This window comes from Orcinus orca, chromosome 16, assembly GCF_937001465.1.
Source record: "Orcinus orca chromosome 16, mOrcOrc1.1, whole genome shotgun sequence".
Lineage (NCBI taxonomy): Eukaryota > Metazoa > Chordata > Mammalia > Artiodactyla > Delphinidae > Orcinus > Orcinus orca.
Genome location: NC_064574.1, coordinates 40,017,034 through 40,032,899, shown reverse-complemented (window position 1 = coordinate 40,032,899; position 15,866 = coordinate 40,017,034). Strand labels below are relative to the sequence as shown.

Here is a 15,866-nt window from a genome sequence, read left to right as displayed (position 1 = left end):
CTACACAACACACTGAACCAACCTTAGCCACTGGGGGCAGACACCAAAAACAATGGGAACTACAAATCTTCAGTCTGTGAGAAGGAGACCACAAATACCATAAGTTAAGCAAAATGAGAAGACAAAGAAACACACAGCAGATGAAGGAGCAAGGTAAAAACCCACCAGACCAACCAAATGAAGAGGAAATAGGCAGTCTACCTGAAAAAGAATTCAGAATAATAATAGTAAACATGATCCAAAATCGTGGAAATAGAATGGAGAAAATATAAGAAATGGTTAACAAGGAGCTAGAAGAACTAAAGAGCAAACAAAGAATCATGAAAAACACAATAAATGAAATTAAAAATTCTCTAGAAGGAATCAATAGCAGAATAACTGAAGCAGAAGAATGGATAAGTAACCTGGAAGATAAATTGTGGAAATAACTACTGCAGAGCAGAATAAAGAAAAAAGAATGAAAAGAATTGAGGACAGTCTCAGAGACCTCTGGGACAACATTAAATGCACCAACATTCGAATTACAGGGGTCCCAGAAGAAGAAGAGAAAAAGAAATGGACTGAGAAAATATTTGAAGAGATTATAGTTGAAAACTTCCCTAATATGGGTAAGGAAATAGTTAATCAAGTCCAGGAAGCACAGAGAGTCCCATATAGGATAAATTCAAGGAGAAACATGCCAAGACACATGGTAATCAAACTATCAAAAATTAAATACAAAGAAAAAATATTAAAAGCAGCAAGGGAAAAACAACAAATAACATACAAGGGAATCCCCATAAAGTTAAGAGCTGATCTTTCAGCAGAAACTCTGCAAGCCAGAAGGGAGTGGCAGGACATATTTAAAGTGATGAAAGGGAGAAAACTACAACCAAGATTACTCTATCCAGCAAGGATCTCATTCAGATTTGATGGAGAAATTAAAACCTTTACAGACAAGCAAATGCTAAGATAACTCAGCATCACCAAACCAGCTTTACAACAAATGCTAAAGGAACTTCTCTAGGCAGGAAACAAAAGAGAAGGAAAAGACCTACAATAAGAAACCCAAAACAATTAAGAAAATGGTAGTAGGAACATACATATCGATAATTACCTTAAATGTAAATGGATTAAATGCTCCAACCAAAAGACATAGACTGGCTGAATAGATAAAAAACAAGACCCATATATATTATGTCTACAAGAAAGCCACTTCAGACCTAGAGACACATACAGACTGAAAGTGAGGGGATGGAAAAAGATATTACATGCAAATGGAAACCAAAAGAAAGCTGGAGTAGCAATTCTCATATCAGACAAAATAGACTTTAAAATAAAGACTATTACAAGAGACAAAGAAGGACACTACATAGTGATCAAGGGATCAATCCAAGAAGAAGATATAACAATTGTAAATATTTATGCACCCAACATAGGAGCACCTCAATACATAAGGCAGGCTGTGACCGTGGCCCATGGGGGAGACGCTGTGTGCTAGAGCGTGAGCTCGTGCCTCTCCATTCTTTCATTAAAGAATAAAGCTGACCATTGTCTGTGGGAATCCTGACGAAACTTAATTGAGGAAGTTTTCCTTAGAGAGCACCTGTGCTTGTTTTTGCATTTTGCTGTAGAAGACCACCGTCTCAGAGCCTCTCACATTTTAATTAATTTGTGGATTCCTGGATGACGGCATCATGAAATTTCTGTCAGAATCCTATGTGAGTGTAAGACAATGGTTATACATTTTTAAGAGAAATTTTCCTCATCTGATGCTGAGTTGAAGCAGAAGAGGGTTCTCCTTGTCTCTCTTGCTAGGTTACTGAAATCTATTGGATGAGTCCTTTTAATCCCCAACATTTGTAAGAGAAGATTTAAAAACCAGGGGAACCCACTGGAGTGTCTTATGTTTGTGAAAATAACTATAATGTGCTGACTGGGAGAGAAAAATAGCTGATCAACTGATACAAAGAACCATTCACATCTCTAACCCATTCACCATGAACAGAGGACCATCCTTTGATTCTGACTCAAGTCTTTGATGCTGCAGTTCACTATTTGAAGAAGGCCTCCCTATTTCCTGAGAGACAACAATATTGAAGTTAGGCCAGTTAACTACAATGAACTCTAAGTGTTCAAGTAAAAAGAAGAGTTACACATCTCACTTAAAATCAAACGCTGAAAATGATGAAGCCTAGTGAGGAAGGCATGTCAGAAGCTGAGACAGGCTGAAAGCTAGGCCTCTTGTGCCAAACAGTCAGCCAAGCTGTGAATCCAAAGGAAGGTTCTTGAAGTAAATTAAAAGTGCTACGCCTGTGAACACACCAATGGTAAGAAAGCTAGACAGCCTTATTGTTGACTTGGATAAAGTTTTAGTGGTCTGAATAGAAGATCAAACCAACCACAACATTCCCTTAAGCCAAAGCTTAATCCAGAGAAGACCCTAACTCTCTTCAATTCTGTGAAGGCTGAGAGAGGTGAGGAAGGTACAGAAGAAAAGTTTAAGGCTAGCAGCGGTTGTTTCATGAGGTTTAAGGAAAGAAGATATCTTTATAAAAGCACCATGGTGAAGCAGCAAGTGGGTATGGAGAAGCTGCAACAAGTTATCCAAAAGATCTGAGATAATTACATTAAAAAACATATTTTTCCATGTAGACAAAACAACCTTCTATTGGAAGAAGATGCTACTAGAGCTTTCACAGCTAGAGAGGAGAAGTCAATGCCTGACTTCAAAGCTTCAAAGGACAGGCTGACTCTCTTGTTAGAGGCTAATGCAGCTGCTGACTTTAAGTTGAAGCCAATGTTCACTTACCATTCCAAAATCCTAGGGCCCTTAAAAATTATGCTAAATCTACTCTGCCTGTGCTCTATCCCTCAAACAACAAAGCCTGGATGATAGCACATCTGTTTATAACATGGTTTACTGAATATTTTAAGCCCAGTGTTGAGAACTACTGCTCAGAAAAAGAAAAAAAAAAAGATTTCTTTCAAAATATTACTGCTAGTTGACAGTGCACCTGGTCATCCAAGAATCCTGATGGAGATGTACGACAGGATTAACGTTGTTTTTGTCACTGTTGCTAGCACAACATCCGTTTTGCAGCCCATGAATCAATGAGTCATTTCCATTTTCATCTCTTATTATTTAACAAATACATTTCATAAAGCTAGAGCTGCCATAGATGGTGCTTTCTCTGATGGATCTGGGCAAAGTCAATTGAAAACTTCTGAAAAGGATTCACCGTTCTAGATGTCATTAAGAACATTTGTGGTTCATGGAAGAGGTCAAAATACCAACATTAACAAGAGTTTGGAAGAAGCTGATTCTAATCCTCATGGATGACTTTGAGGGGTTCAAGATTCAGTGTAGGAAGTAACTGCAGATATGGTGGCAATAACAAGAGAGTTAAAATTATAAGTGGAGCCTGAAGATGTGACAGAACTGCTGCAATCTCATGATCAAACTTTAAAGGATGAGGAGTTGCTTCTTATTGATGAACAAAGAACATGGTTTCTTGAGAAGGAACCTGAGATGTTGTGAAGACTGTTGAAATGACAACAAAGGATTTAGAATATTACATAAATTTAGTTGATAAAGCAGCAGTAGGTTTGAGAGATTTGACTCCAATCCTGTAAGACATTCTACTATGGGTAAAATGCTACCAAACAGCATTGCATGATACAGAGGAATCATGTGTGAGAGGAAGAGTCGATCAATGTGACAAACTTCATTGTTGCCTTTTTTTATAAGTAGCTGCCACTGCCGCCCTAAACTTCAGCAACCACCACCCTGATCAGTCAGCAGCCATCAACATCAAAACAAGACCTTCCACTAGAAAAAAGACACAAATGATGGTTAGCATTTTGTAACAATAAAGTACTTTTTAATTAAAAAAAAAAATACATAAGGCAAATGCTAACAGCCATAAAAGGGGAAATTGACAGTAACACAATCATAGTAGGGGACTTTAACACCCCACTTTCACCAATGGACAGATCATCCAAAGTGAAAGTAAATAAGGAAACACAAGCTTTAAATGATACATTAAACAAGGTGGACTTAATTGATATTTATAGGACATTCCATCCAAAAACAACAGAATACACTTTCTTCTCAAGTGCTCATGGAACATTCTCCAGGATAGATCATATCTTGGGTCACAAGTCAAGCTTTAGTAAATTTAAGAAAATTGAAATTGTATCAAGTATCTTTTCTGACCACAATGCTATGAGACTAGATATCAATGACAGGAAAAAAATATGTAAAAAATACAAACACATGGAGGCTAAACAATACACTACTTAATAGCCAAGAGATGACTGAAGAAATCAAAGAGGAAATCAAAAAATACCTGGAAACAAATGACAATGAAAACACAACAACTCAAAACCTATGGGATGCAGTAAAGCAGTTCTAAGAGGTAAGATTATAGCAATACAATCCTACCTTAAGAAACAAGAAACATCTCAAATAAACAACCTAACCTTACACCTAAAGGAATTAGAGAAAGAAGAACAAAAAACCCCCAAAGTTAGGAGAAGGAAAGAAATCATAAAGATCAGATCAGAAATAAATAAAAAAGAAATGAAGGAAACAATAGCAAAGATCAATAAAACTAAAAGCTGGTTCTTTGAGAAGATAAACAAAATTGATAACCCATTACCACACTCATCAAGAAAAAAAAGGGAGAAGACTCAAGTCAATAGAATTAGAAATGAAAAAGGGGAAGTAACAACTGACACTGCAGAAATACAAAGGATCATGAGAGATTACTACAAGCAACTATATGCCAATAAAATGGACAGCCTGGAAGAACTGGACAATTCTTATAAAGGTTTAACCTTCCAAGACTGAACCAGGAAGAAATAGAAAATATGAACAGACCAATCACAAGCACTGAAATTGAAACTGTGACTAAAAACCTTCCAACAAACAAAAGCCCAGGACCAGATGGCTTCACAGGCGAATTCTATCAAACATTTAGAGAAGAGCTGACACCTATTCTTCTCAAACTCTTTAAAAATATAGCAGAGGGAGGAACACTCCCAAACTCATTCTACGAGGCCACCATCACCTTGATACCAAAACCAGACAAAGATGTCACAAACAAAGAAAACTACAGACCAATATCACTGATGAACATAGATGCAAAAATCCTCAACAAAATACTAGCAAACAGAATCCAACAGCACATTAAAAAGATCATACACCATGACCAAGTGAGGTTTATCCCAGGAATGCAAGGATTCTTTGATATACACAAATCAATCAATGTGATACACCATATTAACAAATTGAAGGAGAAAACCATATGATCATCTCAATAGATGCAGAGAACGCGTTCGACAAAATTCAACACCCATTTATGATAAAAACTCTCCAGAAAGTAGGCATAGAGGGAACTTTCCTCAACATAATAAAGGCCATATATGACAAGCCCACAGCGAACATCGTCCTCAATGGTGAAAAACTGAAACCTTTTCCATTAAGATCCGGAACAAGACAAGGTTGTCCACTCTCACTACTATTATTCAACATAGTTTTGGAAGTTTTAACCACAGCAATCAGAGAAGAAAAAGAAATAAAAGGAATACAAACCAGAAAAGAAGAAGTAAAGCTGTCACTGTTTGCAGATGACATGATACTATACATAGAGAATCCTAAAGATGCCACCAGAAAACTACTAGAACTAATCAATGAATGTGGTAAAGTTGCAGGATACAAAATCAATGCACAGAAATCTCTTGCATTCCTATACACTAATGATGAAGAATCTGAAAGTGAAATTAAGAAAGCACTCCCATTTACCATTGCAACATAGAGAATAAAATACCTAGGAATAAACCTACCTAAGGAGATGAAAGACTTGTATGCAGAAAATTATAAGACATTGATGAAAGAAATTAAAGATGATACAAATAGATGGAGAGATATACCATGTTCTTGGATTGGAAGAGTCAACATTGTGAAAATCACTATACTACCCAAAGCAATCTACAGATTCAATGCAATCCCTATCAAACTACCACTGGCAGTTTTCACAGAACGAGAACAAAAAATTCCACAATTTATATGGAAATACAAAAGACCCTGAATAGCCAAAGCAATCTTGAGAACGAAAAACGGAGCTGGAGGAATCAGGCTCCCTGACTTCAGACTATACTACAAAGCTACAGTAATCAAACAGTATGGTACTGGCACAAAAACAGAAAGATAGATCAATGGAACAGGATACAAAGCCCAGAGATAAACCCACGCACACGTGGTCACCTTATCTTTGATAAAGGAGGTAAGAATATACAGTGGAGAAAAGACAGCCTCTTCAATAAGTGGTGCTGGGAAAACTGGACAGCTACATGTATAAGAATGAAATTAGAACACTCCTTAACACCATACCCAAAAATAAACTTAAAATGGTTTAGAGACCTAAATGTAAGGACAGACACTATCAAACTCTTAGAGGAAAACATAGGCAGAACACTCTATGGCATAAATCACAGCAAGATCCTTTTTGACCCACCTCCTAGAGAAAGGGAAATAAAAACAAAAAGAAACAAATGGGACCTAATGAAACTTAAAAGCTTTTGCACAGCAATGGAAACCATAAACAAGACGAAAAGACAACCTTCAGAATGGGAGAAAATATTTGCAAATGAAGCAACTGATAAAGGATTGATCTCCAAAATTTACAAGCAGCTCATGCAGCTCAATATCAAAAAAACAAACAACCCAATCCAAAAATGGGGAGAAGACCTCAATATACATTTCTCCTAAGAAGATATACAGATTTCCAACAAACACATGAAAGAATGTTCAACATCATTACTCATTAGAGAAATGCAATTCAAAACTACAATGCGATATCATCTCACGCTGGTCAGAATAGCCATCACCAAAAAATCTACAAACAATAAATGCTGGAGAGGGCTGTGGAGAAAAGGGAACCCTCATACACTGTTGGTAGGAATGTAAATTGATACAGCCACTATGGAGAACACTATGGAGTTTCCTTAAAAAACTAAAAATAGAACTACCATATGACCCAGCAATCCCACTACTGGGCATATACCCTGAGAAAACCATAATTCAAAAAGAGTCATGTTCCACAAAGATCATTGCAGCTCTATTTACAGTAGCCAGGACATGGAAGCAACCTAAGTGTCCATTAACAGTTGAATGGATAAAAAAGATGTGGCACATATATACAATGGAATATTACTCAGCCATAAAAAGAAACAAAATTGAGTTATTTGTAGTGTGGTGGATGGACCTAGAGTCTGTCCTACAGAATGAAGTAAGTCAGAAAGAGAAAAACTAATACTGTGTGTTAACACATATATATGGAATCTAAAAAAAAAAAAAAAAGTCATGAAGAACCTAGGGGCAAGACGGGAATAAAGATGCAGACCTACTAGAGAATGGACTTGAGGACACTGAGAGGGGGAAGGGTAAGCTGGGACCAAGTGAGAGAGTGGTGGTGTATATATGGACATATAAACAGTACCAGATGTAAAATAGATAGCTAGTGGGAAGCAGTCGCATAGCACAGGGAGATCAGCTCCATGCTTTGTGACCAGCTTGACAGGTGGGAGTGTGGGAGATGCAAGAGGGAAGAGATATGGGGATATATGTATATGTATAACTGATTCACTTTGTTATAAAGCAGAAACTAACCCACCATTGTAAAGCAATTATACTCCAATAAAAGCGTTAAAAAAAAAAAGAAGATATGGTGCATATACACAATGGAATACAACTCAGCCATAAAAAAGAATGAAATAATACCATTTGTAGCAATATGGATGCAACTAGAGATTATCATACTAAGTGAAGTAAGTCAAACAGAGAAAGAGAAATACCATACAATATCATTTATATGTGGAATCTAAAATATGACACAGATGAACATATCTACAAAACAGAGACAGACTCACAGACATAGAGAACAGACTTGTGGCTCTCCAAGGGTGAGGAGGAGTGGGGGAGGGGTGGACTGGGAGTTTGGGGTTAGTAGATGCAAACTATTATGTATAGAATGGATAAACAACAAGGTCCTACTGTACAGCACAGAGAACTACATTCAACATCCCGAGATAAACCATAATGGAAAAGAATATAAAAAAGAATGCATATATAAATGAGTTACGTTGCTGTACAGCAGAAATTGTCACAACACTGTAAATCAACTGTGCTTCAATGAAAAAATAAATTTAAAAGAACTTAATTTTTTAAACTTTCTCAAGGCAGTTACAAAAGAGGAGGCATTATCACACTTCTGATAATTACGTGCAGTCTAAGAGCTCAGTCATGGCTTCAGAGGCCGCGCTGGAAGATCACTAATGACAGAGACACTAATGTGTTTGGGTTACACTTAGCAATCTGGGTGTTTAATGCAGTTCAACCATTTGTTCCAGGTCACCAGAGGTTAACAAGCCAGTAGTGAGTATAAACATGACTGTGTTTCATTAGCTAAGCTCCCAGGTCGAAGAGCAAGGACTAAGCCCCATCAATAATCTTTACTTTTGTCTAGAAGCAAGAGGTATCTATTGGATAAAAACACTGATACTCACTGTTGTGTTTGAAGATCCTTATGGTTGCACCCGAGAGTCGGGCCCCAAGCACAAGAGATGCGTGGTTTAACTCATCGCTTAAAATGAGGCATCCCTGGTAGAAAACAAGCACATGAAACATAGGCCAATAAATAAAATGAAGGGAAAACAACATGTGGGAACAGGAACTCACTTTAAGATCTATAACACAGATTCTCCAAAACCCTCTTTAATTTTAAAAGTCCAAGAGTTTAAACTGGTGTCTTCGTGGATAAAATCCTCTAGAGCAATTTGCTGATGGAGTTGGGGATCTGTTAAGGGTTAACACCTTTTTGAAACATTTGCATATAGTTTTCAGCAGAGGAGGTCATCCAAGATCTTGGTTAAGCACCGGGTAGAGTCTAAAGGATTGATGGTTGGCAGGAAAACTAACATGATTTGGGGTGGGTTGTGGATTTGCTGAGGCTTTTCAGTCCCATGCTGGATTATTTGGAATGGTTTCGGGGCACTCTTACTGGTAGGCAGGGATAATTTCCGCAAAACATTTCAAGCTCTTGTTTTCTGATTCTCATTCCCTACTATATTAACATCCATGTAGACAGAGGCATCACTGCTTTACAGTTAAAAACTTTGCATCTGGAAAAGTATGGATGGCAATTCAGTCTGAGACAAGGAGAGAAGGTCACTCTAATTTACTGCTTATATAAGTTACTGTTTGTAAAATTATTTTTCTTTATTAAGTTAAAGATTTCTAAATTATGAAATTGCTCAAGTAGACTCAAAATGCAGAGACATGCAAAAAAATTAAAAATAAAGACCTTTATTTTATGGCCACCCAGAATCTTAGAGTTCTCCCTTATATTTTAGAAATCCCACACATGATACACTTTTAAGTTTTTGAGGCAAAGCCAGCAAAATTCTCACATCTCCATACCCCAGACATTGTGTGTGTATTTATAATTTTTTTTGGTGGACATTTGAGAGTTACTTGTAAACCTCATGATACCTCACCCTGAAATTCTTTAGCACGTGTCTACTAGGAAGAAGGACATTCTCCTACATGATCACAATGCAATTATCACACCTTTGAAATTAAACATTAATACAATGCTATCATCTAATATACAGTTCAAATCCAAATTTTTCCAACTGTCCTAAAAATGTCTCGATGCCTTTTACAGATGTTTCCTTTCCTATTTTTTTCAATGCAGAATCCAATCAAAGATCATACACTGCATTATATTAGTTGTCATGAGTCAGAGTTTTAAAAACATAAATCTGATTATGGCGTTTGCTTACTTAAAATGAACAAACCAACTCTTCATTTTTCTCCAGGAGAATTCCCAACACTCTAGCATGATTTACACTGTAAGGCTCTTTACAGTTTGGTAACTGCCTTCACCTCTGGTCTCTTCTTCATCCACTCTCCTACGTTCTAATTCTTCCAAACCTCAGTGCTTCACACAGGCTGCTCACTCTTCCTTGTCTTAAGAAAATAACTTACTTATCTAAACAGATAAGTAACAGATTCTGTTCTCATGTCACCTACTTTGCACAAGCATCTCAGCCTTTCTCGAGAAGAGTTAGGGGACAACTCTTTTGTCCTTCCCCATTTACGGGCACCCCTTTTCTGTGGTATTTATTCTGTTACTTGGTGTGTTATTACCCCCATTAGAAACTACATGAATTTACAGGGCAAAGGTCTTGTTCATCTCTGTATACTCTGTAACTTGCCTCATATGAGAACACAGTAGATTCTCAATAAGTGACTTACTGAATGAATAAAGGGACAAACAACCCAAGAAAAACGTTTTGTTAAAATAAATGCTTAATAAGCATTTGTTATGCTGAACATGGTGACTCGGGGGCCTAAAAATTTAATTGATTTTGTAAAACTGTCACTGAAGAGGAAACTTGACTCCCATCTAGGGCTGCAATTCTATAACCAGATATCACGATGAAGAGATTTGCTGGACTCAGCTGGTACTTAGACAGGCTGGGACCTGGGACCTGGGACCCTTTGCTGCAATGCTTGCACCTGGACAAACCGCTTCATCTCCTTGTGCAACAAAATACAAAGAAACTATATGGGACTAAAATTAACTGTATGCTTGTGCAGTTGGGGCAAATTATGGACAACAAGATTCAAAAAGACCAAAAAACCCAACTGCCACTTTTGAAGAGCTGGAAGCAAAAGCAGGGTACCGCATATGCCTCTTGCACACAACACCACCAAAGCGGTGGGCAAACCTCCTAAGCCACCCCTCTGGCCTTACCCTGGGACCTGCCCCTACCCTCACCCCATATGAGGAACTAGCTCGCCCCCCTCCTTGGGGGCGAGCTCCCCCGCTGCTGCAGCAGGGGCCCCAATAAAGCCTTGCCTGAATCTCTTGTCTGGCCTCTTATCAATTTCTATCAATTAAGGAGGCCAGGCATCCTGGTCGGTAACAGTACATGTATTCAAAAAGCTGAAGATCCAAGCCTAAGAAAAGAAACTTCTCAGTCATACGTCTAACAAAGGACCTGCTCAGTTATGTCTTAGGAATAACACAGCAGAAGACAATTATGTTAACAAATTCTCACCTTTCCAACGAGTGCAGGGATATTCATTGAGTTCGTTGCAAATCCCATTCCAAAGACCATAGCAGCTTCTACATTCAGGAACTCAGCTACAAGGTCCTCCAACTCTTTATGTTTATCCAAGGTTCCTGCTCATGAAATGATAGGATGGGTGAATCTCCTGTTCTCAACAAGTCCAAGATTGAAAACTCAAATTCCAGTGCTTACCCATCACCAAAAGACACATACAGGAGTGCACATAGCAGGTCTATTTGCCATAGGCCGAATCTAGAAACAACCCAAATAACCACACACTGTAGAATGGATCAATACATATACAGTAGAATTCAACACATCAGTGAGAAAAAACAAACTAATGTCCCACACAACAGCATGGAAAATCTCACAAATATGTGGTCGAGAGAAAAAAGTCAGACATGTATACACTCATACCGTATGAATCCATTTATATGAAATTTACAAACAGACAAAACTAACCTGTAGTGTTAGAAGTCAGGAAAGTGGTTTCTTTTGTTGAGAGCATGGAGAGAACTTTGAGATGCTGTTTTGTTTCTAGATCTGGGTGCTGGTTATGTGGGTATGTTTGTTTTGTGAAAATCCATTTTATACTTACGATTGGTGCACTTTTCTATATATATAATTTATAATGCAATAAAATTTATAAAAAATGCCACAGTTCCTCTTTCTTTCCACCTTACATCCCACGAATAATTAATTAAATTCTAACTCCCTCAGAGGGTTCCCGACACTCAAATGCAAACAGAGCTCATGACTTCCATACGTGCATTGAGCTATAATTTATTGAACCTTTGGAATGTGCTAGGTTTCAAAGCCCACTATTTAGGTTATCTCATTTAATTTTAAGGGCCCAATAATGCAGGTATTATTACTTTACAGATAAGAAAACTGAAGTGGGAAGAGGTCACAGATAAAGAGCAACAGAGATACTCAAGTCTAACTCCAAAGTTCATATTTTTAAGACTCTACTACCTTTAAATGCTTACTCTCTGACCCCTTCTTATAAATAATCCCTCATGCCTTACTGAGAGTAAATACTAATGCTTCCCATAGTCTTGTTTGCCATCACTCTAACTTCTAGATCTATACTGTCCAATATGGTAGGCACCAACTACATATGGTTAGTGCAATAGAGGAACTGAGTTTTAAATTTTATTTAATTTTAGTGATTTTTTTCCAATAAACACAACTTTACTGTTTTGGTAGGATTATTTCCCACTTATTTCACTTTAACCAGTGAAAATTTGGTGTCTGAATTGACATGTACTGTAAGGGTAAAATACCCATCATTTTTTGAAGAGAGAACAAAAACAATAAAAATAATACAGCATAGTTCATTAATATTTCACTTATTGATTACATGGTTAAATGACAATACTTGGGATATACTGGATCACATAAAATGTATTATGACATTGTTTACCTGATTTTTTAAAACTTTTTAAAATGTGGCTACTAGAAAATTTTAAATTCCACGTGTCTTGCATTATATTTTTATTGGTCTAGATGATACACTTAACAGAATAGAAAAAATGTATGGGTGGACAGGAATTTGTATCCATCCATATGCAGATTTAACTCAGATTTAAGTTAGAGGAATGTTGTTGGCATATTCAGGACTATTATAAACAAGCTTCTATTAATCTAAAGATTAACATATATTACTACAAAGCGGGATATCAGAATTTTATTTAAATTGGTAAATTAGCTTGCTTATTGAGCTAAAATGGTGAGGAGTTGAACTTTAGAAGGCATTGCATGGTGAGTTGAAGTTTTATTTTGCATTTAACATAAAAGAGAACATGAGATAGCCCATCTTTGCCCTTCCCCTCTTCTCACGCTGCTGGCTGGTAGCCTTTTTCTCAAATCAGAATTCATTTATGCTCCAAACTGTCAGAAAACATAGTAAAACAAACATTCTAGCAGAGTCAATTGTATTCAAGATTTGGGGGTGGGGAATAGTTAGAAATTTAAATTGTAATTTAAAACTTTATTATCCAAGATACACTATAGTGTGAAAAGAGAAACTGAAATTTAAAGATAAAACGTGGGCACATAATCTTTTGTCAGATTTGTTTTTACCCAGCAGAGACTGCATTCCAAAGGGAACACCTCCAAGAACAGGTAATGAAAAGTCCACCGGCCTGGCCGTGAGGAGAGCTGGTTCTGACCCCAGCTCTTCCACTAAACAGCTGGGTGGCCTCTGGCTGCCCCTTCCGGCAGTTTCTGGAGAGACTGGGAGAGGTGCTGTTTTAGGCATCTTTGACCTTGGGAGTGGTCTTTCCTCCACCTAGAATGGTCTTCTGGCAGCTCCTAGTCACTCTTTGAGAGCCACCTAACATGGCCTCTTTTCTCAGATGCAGTCTCAGCTTCCCCAGGCAAACTCGGTCATTTTCTCCTCTGAGGTCGCATAAGCCTCATCACATAATGATTATAGCACTTAGTAAGTTTCATTGGGGATGTTCATGGGGCCACCTTCTTTATTACAGAAAGAGCCCTTGGAGTGCAGATACTGGGTGTGCAGATACTGGCACTCCTATTGCAGTCCTGACAGGTAGTAGGTGCTTGCAACTCCTATTGCAGTACTGACATGTAGTAGGTGCTTGCTGAGTTGCATTCTGTCTTTTGATGGAGAAGGAGGCCAAGACTGAGGCTAGAGGAGGGGATGGCACAGGGAAAAAGGTCAAGAAGTCATGCGATGCCAGGGCAACAAGGCGACCAGGCAGTGAGCACCAGCTTGGAAACACCGATACCTGAAGAAGGTCTCCAGCAAGGATGGAGGGTGCCCAAACTTTGTTAACTTGGTAACTTTCCCCATGAGCCTTCCCTGCTCAGATGTCAGGGGACAACTGTGTCCTGGCCCAGTCACCCGGAAGTGCATGAGTCGACGTTCACGATGAATCTGCGTGATGTCTTCCTCCACCTACATCTTCCCCAAATCTGCCATTCCAAGGCCTTGTCTATGACAGTTACATCACTAAAAGTCCTTAGGATAATACAGGATGTCTTGTAAATGATTAAACAGCCAACCAACTAATTAGACATGGGTGTGTCTAAGAACAGCCTGAGGAATCCCCCTCTACGAGGTCTCTTTCATTATCTTGACTTAAAGAGAGGGAGAAGGTGGGGGAAAGCAGGTGACCAGATTAGGTCTCCAGAAACCAGCCTTCTTCTGGATTTCCAGTGGTCAGGTGGTTAGTAAAGTAATTTTCAAATATATCAGTTTCTACAAATGGATGTCTCACAGCTGGGTTACGAGTTGTCAGTTGTTTTGCATCTAGGGGCTTACCTTCAATTTGTAGAAAATAATAGTTCCCACTCCCAAACCCCATGATCATGGAGTTTCTCTGTTTAGTGTTCATAGCTCAGATTTCATCAACAGATATGAGAGATTCCCAGGATGGCTGGATATTTTCTACTCTAAGAAGCCATGCCTTGCAACGTTAGACTGGGCTGGTCTGGGATGGGGTGGGGTTTTTAAGGAAGAATAGATAATATGTCTCTTTCATATTAATGGACTGCTGCTTTCTGCCTCCTGTTCCTCAAATTCAAGAAATAAAAATGTAGGAATTAACACAACATTGTAAATCAACTATACTTCAATAAAAAATTCAAAACTGAAAAAATATGTATAATTGAATCACTTTGTTGTACAGCAGAAATTAACACAACGTTGTAAATCAACTATACTTCAATAAAAAATATTAAAACTGAAGAAAAAAGAAATGAAAATGTAGAAGGACCTTGGGGAAACAAAACTGTCACTAGAAACTTAACTAGCTTGTTTCCACCAACATTCAAGCCATACCCTGATTGAATGGAGATGCCTGAGTCCTGTCAAGTTTGCCCTTGGTGGTCTGAGTACTTGAGGACTTCTAGAAATCATATTCAACATTTTGTTGCTGACATATAACTGTGGGCCTTTTTTTTAAATCTCAAGAAAGCAGAGCTATAGTTCTAATTGAAGGTACAAATATATCCACAATAATCTTTATTTCTCTGTGACTTTTGTTTTTTCTTTAGTCTCTGAAAGTCACATATAGGCTGGTGAGAACGGATCTCCGAATTTCAGTGTTGTGCATATATTGACACTTGTTCTTATCCTGAAGGTTTATTTATCCAGTGGATACTGAAAATCTGCTTTGTGAATAAAAGAATAAATACAAGCTGGGTGTATCCTCTTGCCAGATCTCTCAGCAGTATTTTCACATGCCAAGCACAGGGTATGCCACCATCAGTCAAATCAATAAAAATCAGACTCAGGAAAAAGTAGCAATATTATGTTTATGAACCCTACATTTCAGCTGATTTTTTAATGATATCGGCCTTCATATTGACACTGATTAATAGTAAAGGGTGTAGGTGTTATTAACAAGCCTGTTTCACAACCACCTATTCTTCCTGTGTAGCACATGTGAAGACTAATTTCCAAACTGTGACAGTAGTGTCTTTTCATCCAGCATATCTTGTTTGTTGATAGTTGCTTAGATGTGACCTAGGAGTAGGTGGTCATTTATTGTGGCAACATGCCAGCCATTTCATCTGGCTGTTCCTACTGTGCTATGGCTCTCAGCACACTTCTGAGCCACTTTGCTTGAACTGGTGATTCCTGCATTAAAATCAGCATCAACCCTTCTGCCCAAAGGAGTCCACCTTTCAGCTCTTCACCCAAAAGCACTTAGAATACCCTGTTCTTCTGCTTATTCCGCTTGTGTACAGTCTGGTAGGGGTTACGGAGC

General features: G+C 38.0%; 1 protein-coding gene across 3 annotated transcripts in view; it reads right to left on the bottom strand.

The window, feature by feature from the left end:
• The window catches only part of SPTLC3 (serine palmitoyltransferase long chain base subunit 3), a 128,506-nt gene that overhangs the window by 68,681 nt on the left and 43,959 nt on the right, over nucleotides 1-15,866 (bottom strand). For all 3 annotated transcript variants that reach the window (XM_004276475.3, XM_033440324.2, XM_033440321.2), the window contains 2 exons: nucleotides 11,113-11,237; nucleotides 8,551-8,644 (listed from right to left, as the gene is read on the bottom strand). In XM_004276475.3, the coding sequence (XP_004276523.1) occupies nucleotides 8,551-8,644; nucleotides 11,113-11,237 (219 nt within the window). The remainder of the gene's footprint in view (nucleotides 1-8,550; nucleotides 8,645-11,112; nucleotides 11,238-15,866) is intronic.